At 39.0% G+C, this 10,094-nt stretch overlaps 1 protein-coding gene across 1 annotated transcript; it reads left to right on the forward strand.

The window, feature by feature from the left end:
• Positions 1-3,160: 3,160 nt before the first annotated feature.
• On the forward strand, positions 3,161-6,765 carry ABHD10 (abhydrolase domain containing 10; the record flags this gene model as incomplete). Its single annotated transcript, XM_008948895.1, has 4 exons — positions 3,161-3,383; positions 4,186-4,297; positions 5,230-5,367; positions 6,424-6,765. Coding segments are annotated over 4 exons (815 nt in total), but the record flags the coding sequence as incomplete, so codon positions are not given.
• Between the last annotated feature and the right edge of the window lie 3,329 nt (positions 6,766-10,094).

Here is a 10,094-nt window from a genome sequence, read left to right on the forward strand (position 1 = left end):
GGGCAGATTCCGTGAGCTCCGCCTGCCGCCCCTGCTCGCTGCGGGGCCGGGAGCGGGGGCAGCGTGCCTCAGCAGCGTGCCTGGCATCCGCCTGGGAGCGACGGGATCCTGCCCAAACATAGTGCCCCTTTGTGCTGTGCCAGACTCGGTGCTGGTCTGACTTGTTGCGTTTATTCATTGCCTTAAATTTGACGGATGACTGCACTTGATGAGGTCATGAACCTCATGTGATGTTGCTCCATGTAGAAGTCAGTAAAACTTACTTGTCACTACCAGTGCACATTCTGTATCTGCATAGAAACATGGATGGAGTGGGGTTTTGTTAGTGTTTTTTCTTTCTATGTGTTTGGAGTCATAGAGCACTCAGAATAGCTGTTTATTGAATGTGCTGTTAGATGCTCTGAGACTGGGCTAAGCAGCAGTTCCTGATGGTGGGACTGATGGCTTTCTTACTGCTGTGGAATAGGTGATACCAGAAAACAAGGTGTGGACAACACTGAGTCCATTCTTTACCAGAGCTGTGTTAATCTGCTGCTGCTCTTGGCAGTGTCACAGTGCTGGGTTATTCTGAAGGTTGTTGGGAGGATTTCTTTGCTTTTGACATGTAGTGCTGGTTTCCATCACAGCTTCTGTTCATCATAACACAATCAAAACTGCATGATGATTCTAATCTGAAGAAAATTCCATAGCATCAGGCAAGGGTCCTGTGATCTTCTGTAGCTAGCTCCTTCTGTCTGTAATTTGCTTTTATAAATATACCAAGTACCACCTTGCACCCTTAAGAAGTGCTTCCCTGCTCTTGCCAAGGTCTTTCACTGAGAACAGGAAGAGACATTACTGGGTAGCTGCACAGTTTTGTCTGGTGGTTTTGTCTGTCTAAAGGGAAGTCTGAGGGTATGACTGCAGTGACTCTTGCTTTTTGGTTGGCTGGGATGGTTGCATTAGTGTTGTGCATTATTCAGGTAAGGTTTGCTGCTGGTGCACTTACAGTAACTTGTTAAACATGGAATACTACTTTGTGGAATATCTTCAACTGCAGTTGTTGTGTAGCTGTAGTTTAATCCCTGCTGAGTGTCAAAACAGTTTGAGGACACCTCTGGAGTGCTTCTGGATGGAAACCCAATGACTTCAGAGATGGTTATCAGGCCTTAAGAGGGAGAAAAATACTCCTGATTTTTTTTTTTCATGTTTAGCACTTCTTGGTGTGTCTATGTTATTGGGAGGTGAAGAAATGACTGGTTTACTGATAGAGGCACATGCAAACCAAAAACCATAGTATGGATGCATCTGTGTAAATATACCTTTACCGTGTCATTTATTCCCCTTTATGTAACTGATGCATCAATAGGATAAAGAACTGTGCCACTGTTTCAGGAAAGATGGGTTTAATCTGTAGTTCAAATGATATAATTTCTGTTAGACTGTAGGAAAGTGCTGAGTACTAGCTGCCTCTGTTAACCATCCCCATTTACTCATGCACAGGCAAGTTTAAAAACAAACAAAACCCACAAAACCTGTTGAATGTCATCTCCCTAGTAGTAAGAAAATACAGCTCAAAGCTGCAGGACAGTTCAGTGGTGTGATACTGTCACAGCCTGTTTTGGCAGTGTTTATCCATTATTGTGCTGCTGGGAAGCCCTGATGTGTTGCTTGGGGTTGCATAGCTTTTGTACCCTGCTGTTGATACACGGTCATGAAGAACCAGACTTCTTCTAATCTGGGATTTAGGAGTGTCAAAGTGTTAAAAGTCTGGAGAGCTTTCAGTTTCACAAATACCTTGCTCAGTAGGATAAGAGGGTGGAGTAAGTCTCCATAACACCTCTCTTTGAACCACTTGCTCTCAACCACACACAGCAGAGCTACAATTGGCTGCTAAAGATAGATTAAATACTGTAGCAGCTGTTGGGATTCAGCATAGTTATTCATTCATGGGTATTTTAGTTGTTAATCTTTTTTCCTTGTTTGAAACTGGCTTTTTTTTTTATGGTTATTAATGTGGATAACAGAGTCTAAGTGTCTGCTTTCCAAATGTGTCTGGTTTGTTATCTTGAACTAAAAGAAAACAAAATAATTGCAAGTTTATGCTGACAGAAAAATGCTCTTACGTAATATCTTGCAGATCACTTTGACAGAAGTTGCATAAAACTAACTTTTAAAATATTTAGGTTTGCAAAGTGCTGTCTCATCCTGGATAAACAGAACGATCTGAGTACTGGGATAATGTAACCTTTCCAGCAAGAATACACCAAATCATATAATGCAATATCTCTACCTTTTTTTTGGAGGTGCAGAAGAAAATCATAGCTCTACAATGGTGAACTCTGTTTCTTCTTATGGAATGTGTTTAATGCATTGCTCTGTATTTACAGAAAACGTAGTTTTATTTTGTTTTTTACCTTCTGTGTTTCATATCTGAGAAAAAGACTGATGTTAAAATGGCATAATGTTTAAGTGAGCAGTTTTCTCAATGTTCTGTTCCTGGCAATAATTGTTAAGCAGAAATAGCTGTTGATATGATGAAACAGGATGCTATTTATTTATTTGGTTGAGATCAATACTAATGTTGTATGTTCGTCATGCTGAAAAAAATTAGTCACAAGATACTTTCCCAATTCCAGTTATTGAAGTTCCACATTATACATCCCCTTCATAGATCTCATGGATCTGGGATTTTGATGCAGATGGAGTTCTGTCCTTCAGTTTTAATTTTCCTCAAAAATTTGTTACCTTGTGTGCTTGTAAGCTTAAACCATTGCTCAGAGCATTTTAGTCCAAAATTATATTTGAAATTCAGTTTGGAAAAAAGCAAAAAAGAAAAACAAAAAATTAAACTAAGCAGATGTAAAATTTTAATCATTTCATGTGAAATGAATGTAAATATAAAAGATGGTCTAAAATGTGAGGCAGCTGAAGCATAGGAAGTCTTAGCGCTTGGCTTCAGTTTAGGGATTCGCTGATTTTTGAGTGAACACCTTACATGGCTGGCATTTAATGATCTGAGAATGAATCATAATCAGCTGTCCCTTTTAGGCTGATCAATACTAGTAAGATTAAAGAATACAGGAGATACTTCAGCTCGAGAAAAAAGTATCTTATTTTCGCATAATACCCATGTATTTCCTGAATCCTGGTTTCATAAAACGTTAGTATTTCTGCCAAGTTTATTGGGATGATTGTACTAAGCAGCTTTTTTTATTAGTTTGCAGGCTGAAATCATCAGTCAGCTTTCTTACTCGACCAGATCGACCCAATCTTGCTTATCATAGACTAAAAGGGAGGAATCCAGGGGTTATTTTCCTTCCAGGCCTTAATTCAAATATGAATGGTCAGAAAGCAACTGCCCTTGAAGATTTCTGCAAATCTCTAGGTCATGCCTTCGTCAGGTACATTCAAAGCATTGCTCTTGAGAAAATGAAGCCAGTATCATGGGTTGGGGGAAAGGGTTTTGGCAGTAATTTGTAAACTTTGACATTTGGGTTGGAATGCGTGCTGTGCTGTACCCAAGCTAAGAAGTGTCTTTCTTCCATTTCATGTGCAGAATTTCCATCTGTAGTAAGACTGAAGTAAATCAGGAGAATGCATTCTGAAACTAATTCAGAAAATTCTGTGATAAATTCCTGCGGTCTAGCCAGTGCTTTGTGCCACCTGAAGGCTATAGACACTGAAATGGAAAAGAGAGGGCCTGGAGTTCTAATCTTTTAAGTTACCACTGTAAGCATGCCAAATCTTAATAAATTACCCAGTATCTTCTGAGGTTTTAGAAGGGCATGCACATGCTTGGTGATACTCTCCTTTGATAGACCCGGCTGAATGCTGACTTTTGTAAGACCCTGTATTTGGTTATAGCATTTGAAAGAGAGTTTGTACATTTTAAAAATACCTTTTAAATTGAAGTATTTGTGGGGTTGTGTCTGTAAGGGAGATTCTTTGTCTAGGAAATATCCTGTTTAATTTGGATTTTGTTATATCAGATGATGAGAGAACACTGCATCACTTAGTTGCATATATTGCGTTTAAACATCTTTTCATCTGATTTCTGTTGCTAGTGATATGCAGGACCAAAAAGGAAAATATTCCGGGCAGCATGTTGTCCCCTGTTTAGTTCGATAAAGTAGTACTGTTTAGTTAGCTTTGATGTTGCTGTAGACAGTACTATGACTGTCGTTTTGATGGTTGCTTTTTCAGATTTGATTATACAGGATGTGGAAGTTCAGATGGTAAATTTGAGGAGTGTACGATTGGGAAGTGGAGAAAAGATGTTCTTTCTATACTGGATGAACTTACAGATGGACCACAGGTTATATTTTATTTTTATATGTTGAATGCTTTTTGTCCTCAAGGTAGACCATTAATCAAAAATATGCCATAGAAGCTCTGGTCAACAGCAGCTTCTGTTTAACAACTGACACCTGCTGACTTTCAGGCTGAATCATTTGGGAGGTCATATTCACAACACCTCTTTTGCAAGCAGGTAGATCGCACGAGCATGGGTGGCAGGACCTCCTGGAGATCATTTATTAGAGCCTCCTGCTCAGAGCAGGGTTGTCATCCTGGGGAGTCTGAGAAAGCCTCATGGAGGAGGTTCCACCTGACAGGGGATAGGGAACTGTCCTAGTGCAGCTCAGCCCTCTTCATGAGAAGTATGTCACTGCCCCATGCTGGCGTGTTAATTAAAGGATTTGCAGGAATGTCACAAGTTAAGATACTCTGTATGATAAAGTAGCTTAAACCCCACCTCAACCAGCAGAAGCAGCATCTGACTTCTTAAATGAAAAATAAAAAACTTTAGAAATGAGTGTGAGAAACTTGAAATTTCCTGCAACCTGGAAATATCTAGTATTGTGTTTAAAATAATTTTCTGTTATGAATGGCTTTTGTTGACCTCTTTCACTGCACTGAGACTTTAAGATGTGCCTTTATTTTCAAGAGGAAACATAAAGTATGCATGTGATACTGAATTTCAACTCTCATTTTGTTTACAGTGTTTCAGTCTCAGACAGCAATAACCAGCCATGCCAAACAAAAAGAATAATAAAATACCAGATCCTGTGGTGCTTACTCAGGCAAAATTTCCACTGGAGGTGACAGCAGTTCTGCCTGGGTAAGGACAGCAGGATTATGCCCAAGTTCTAAGTAGTTCAACAGTATGAAAACTGATACTTTGTAAAAGAAGAAAAAAATTATTAGTATTTTCCTGTAAAGTAATATCTCATTTTCTCTCTCTTTCAGATTCTGGTGGGCTCCAGCTTGGGTGGATGGCTGATGCTTCATGCTGCAATAGCCCGCCCAGATAAAGTAGCTGCCCTGGTTGGAGTAGCTGTAGCAGCAGACCATCTTGTAGCAACTTTTAAGAAGCTTTCCATTGAGGTAAATGCTGATGATTGTCTTCTGTGCAATCTAAAAATCTATGAAGCTTTTAGGAAATTCTGTTGTTCAGACTGTATTTTTCCTGCAAGTCTTCAGAAAGCTTTCTGTGTTTGTGGAGAAAAATTGAAAGTTTACATCAATCTACAACTCTGCACAATGCTGTGCTTCTAAGATGAAACTAGTGTGAGCACTACCTAGAATGTGTTTATATTGCTGTGGCATATAGGATGTGAAGTCAGATCCCTCCTGTTCAGCAATCCATTAGATTTCAGTGTTGAATATCTTACATTTCCATTCAAATTGGATCCTTGTGCTTTCAAGGATGAAGAAGTAGCTGCTAAAGTAACTGAGATGGCATTGGGTGAGATGAGTCTAACAGAGCTTCAGATTACTGTGTTTGTAACGACTGTAAGATTTTGGTGGTGGGGAGTCTCTGTTTGAGTTGCTTCCTTGACGACAACAGCAGCCAGTCTTAGGGAAGTAAATCAAGTCTTAAAATGTGACAAATTATATATATGGCAATAAATAACTCATACTTTAGAATCACTAAAATATTTTATTGATTTTTTTTTTCCTAAGGCACTTTGTAGTGTCAATATTACTACTTGAGACTAAGGTAAGATTCTGGAAATACAGTATTTAAACACAGCTTATTGTGGCAAAGAGTGAAAAGACTGATCACTGGAAAACTCCTTTTTCTGGGATTCTCCTTGGTTGAGTTCAGTGAACTCATTGAAGCCAAAAGACTAACTGTTTATTGTGCTTATACGTCTGCTTCTTTCTGATAGATTCTGGCTGAGAAACTTAAATTCACTGGTGAATCCTAACTAGATTAATTTGCAGGAGAGACATGCAAAGGTTTTGTGCCGTGGTAGAGGGTTCATCTTCTCAGATGCTGGAAGGCCAACAGGAGTATACCTTTTCTGCTAATAAAAACTAACAAAGTGAAATTTTACACCTGGGGAAATGTTACTGCATTTAAACAGAAGTAAGTTGAGGCACTCTAAAGAACTCATAACTTCTGTCTTGTGTGTTCTTTGCTCTGCTTTATTGTAGGCACAAAAAGAAATAGAAGAAAAAGGTGAATGGAGATTTCCAACAAAGCATAATGAGGAAGGATATTACTCCTTGACATATGACTTTATCAAAGAAGCAGAAAATCACTGTGTGCTAAACAGTCCTATTCCTATAACATGTCCTGTACGACTTATTCATGGCATGAAGGATGGTGATGTCCCTTGGCAGATCTCTCTGCAAGTTGCTGATCGTGTTTTGAGCAAAGATGTGGATGTCATCCTCAGGAAAACTGGCCAGCATCGGATGAGTGAGAAGGAGGACACGAAACTTCTTGTGAATACTGTTGATGACTTAATTGATAAGCTGGCAACGCTGGGATAAGCTGCAAGGTGCCATAAGTGCATGAACTGTACACGTGACTCTTTCCCATGAGTAGCATAAACCCTGTTCTTAACAAGATGATGCCAGGCCTGTGACAATCACAGTAGGAACTAGCCTTTATCTTCTGTTTCCTTCCTTTATTTAGTAAATACAGATATTTTATTAATGATGCGTTTGCACAGACAGTCCAAAATGTGAAGGAGTGCTGCTGTTGTGATCGGAACCTCTCCTTCACCATTTAAAACTATTTTTTCACAGGCTTTCTACGCTTTTGTACTGAAATGTTGATTAATTTTTGTTATTATTAGATTATACAGTAAAACTTTAATTTCCCACGTCTTGGACACCTTTTTGTTATTGTCCCTTTGCTGTAACATTCTTGTATCTTATGCCTGACACCATCTGTACAAAGCAAAATACAACTTAATTGTTTACTACAGTTGTTACTAGGAGTAGTGAATAACATGAAGCATAATAAATGGATTTCAGATAAATTTTTATATCATTCTTAAGTACTGTTAAAATTGAAAAGTGGAAGTCTCTCCTTGATGGTGTGCTTGGGGTACTACATAAGGGGAGATGCTAACTTCTAAAAACACAGGGCTTCAAAGTGCACATGGAGCTCTTTCATCTGTGCCTATCAGTAGGGATTATATCCTTTTCTCCAGGCTTTGTAATAGTGAATTTGCAGGTCTACTATTAAGGCAGCAATGTATCATCTGGGTGTCAACTGAAACTGGATCGATACAGTGACTCTTTTATTGTAACTTCTTTAAAGTACGGCACCATGGGATGTGGCTGCCTCTCTCTGTGACTGGAGAGCTGTAGGTGACTCAGGACAGCACCTGCCAGAGTTAGGAGTTGGATGTGCACGAGTGCAAGCCTGAAAACTTGGCCATGAAACTGGATAGTTGGATGATTCTTGTAATGTATTCCTATTCCATAATCTACTATTCCATAGAATTTAATAGTAAATTAATTTAATTGCAAATGTGACTATTGCCTGCATTTTGTCCAAAAATATGGTGCCATTCATACACTTGGAAGAGAGAGAGGAACTTAGGTGAGAGGCTGGAATTAGTTCAGACTGGCCTTAATATGAAACATCAGTCAAAAGTGTACAGTTGTTTCTGGCTTTATTTTAGATAGTAGATGGCATCACTATTGCTACCTTAAAAGACTAAATCTCCTGGGGTTAAGATATTTCTAGAGTGTTTGCCATTTTCAGTGTGAGCACTGTCAGTAGAAGTACATTATATAGAACTCTGCTGAAGTAGTGGGTTTTAATAAAAGAAGCAAAACCAACAACAAAACAAAAAAAAAACCCAAGCCAACAACAAAACAAAAAAAACCTAAATTTCAGATGAGTTCCTGTGAAGTACAGTTTTATTTAGGCTTTGGTACTGCAAAACCCAGGAAGCTATGATATAAATGAATTATGGTTTGAATTCTAGTATAAGATTAAAAAAGATGGCTCTAGATGCAAACCTTCCAATTCAAGTTAGTTCCCTAACTCAATCTAACTCAGCATACTTGGTTGAGAATTATAACATTTCATGAAATCTTGTTTCCAAGTACTTCAGTTTCTGGAATAGGCTTTTTTTTCTTTATGAATATGTGATTCACAGCTCTCTTAAGCTTTCAAACCTCTTCAATGTGTTTATTACTTTTAGGAAAAACTACTTCAGGAAATTTATGCAGATTGCTCAGCCATTTCCTTTCCTGAAGGTTGAACTGTGTTCACATGCATTGTTAAACAGTTGTCATCTTTTTATCTTATTCATGTGACTTGCATCTGATAAAATCTGAAAAACAGATTTTGTGAGTTTTAAAGACACAGTCAAATTAAAATTGTTACTTGAAAACTTTCTGCTCTTAGCATACCTATAAGAATTTTTAAATCCACTTTTTGTCCCATCCCTTAGATTGCTTTGCCTCTTAGTGGAAGAAAAAGTTGAAAAAAGTGTACTACAGTGTTGTGGTTTGAGGCTTGGAATGGGGGCATGACCTTCCAGCAACTGGGAGGACCCCGGGTGGGGGTGAAACCATTGTATTCCCTCCCCTTCCCACACACACTCTGATAAGAGGCAGGGAGTGGTTTCTTGTTTCACTCCTGCCTTGCAGCTCGGAGAGGAAAGTTCTCCTTTCACTCCGTGGGACCCTGGAACCATTTCTGAGGGTTTTGTATATTTTATCTTTTGTATTATTCCCCTAATCTTTATATATGTATTATTTTCCTTACCTCCCTTTTTCGTTTTCTGTTCCTTGTTGAACAATATACTTCATTTTTTTTTCCAAAGTGTCTCTCTCTCTCGAGGGGGGGCAGAGGCGAGTACATAGTTCTGTTCCGTGTGGGTCCTGCCCTGAACCCCTTTTTACACGGAACCAGGACATACAGTAATAGCAAAGTAACTAATTTTAATTAAGGCCCAAAGTGACCAATTGTGATACATGTACTTTTTGTTCACATGTATTAAAGAGCGATTTTTTTTAAATTGGGAATTAACACCTGTAAACATTCAATTTAACCGTAGTAGTTCAGACAGGGAAAGGTCTTATATCTGCATAAACTGTAGCTGTGGATTTCTCTTGAAAGAATTGTATTCATTCAGAGCTTCACCTTAGCCTTTATGAAATAATTGTTATATTGGTAAGGTTTTTTTGTTACAATGCCTTAGAGCAAGACAGCTGAAAACAAATGTGAAGAGGATAATTTGCGTAAGTATTTTTTTTGTTTTGGGTTTGTTTGGGTTTTTTTCCCCACTTGGTTGGGGGTTCTTTGTGTTGTTTTCCCCCTCACCCCCATTATTCCCCTGTAGGTGGGAGAAGGCAGCGTAACAGTGTTGACACATTTGGGGAGGGTACAAAACTGCAGCAGCCATTGCTCAAACCACAGCATTACTGGCACTTCGTCCTAGGGATGGAGGTGGGCTTTTTGTGTGCTGCTTTTGTAGTTCTTTCAGCTTTCCTCCTCTGCTTGCTAAATCAACATGGGTGGTAGCAGCTACAGTACCGGTGCACCTCAGATTGGCTACATGCCCTGTCAATGCAGAGGCAGAGATTGTACTTTCTGTATCAGGACAGTATTCCAGGCAGCATTGTGAGATTCAGTGAGTGCCAGTGCCCTTCTCTTTGGGTTCACTTAACCATTTTCTAAAGCCAGTCTGTATTCCTTAAATATGAAGAGGTGGCTTTGAGGTAGACCTTATGCAGACAGACTTTTTCCTTTAACTTCACCGCATCGTTCCACTGGTATTTCTCTTCACAAGCATAGCATTTGCCTTGTGTGGAAATAAACAGCATTTCGATTCGTGGCAATTTGGCATGTT

Source organism: Merops nubicus, unplaced genomic scaffold, assembly GCF_000691845.1.
Source record: "Merops nubicus isolate BGI_N331 unplaced genomic scaffold, ASM69184v1 scaffold461, whole genome shotgun sequence".
NCBI lineage: Eukaryota > Metazoa > Chordata > Aves > Coraciiformes > Meropidae > Merops > Merops nubicus.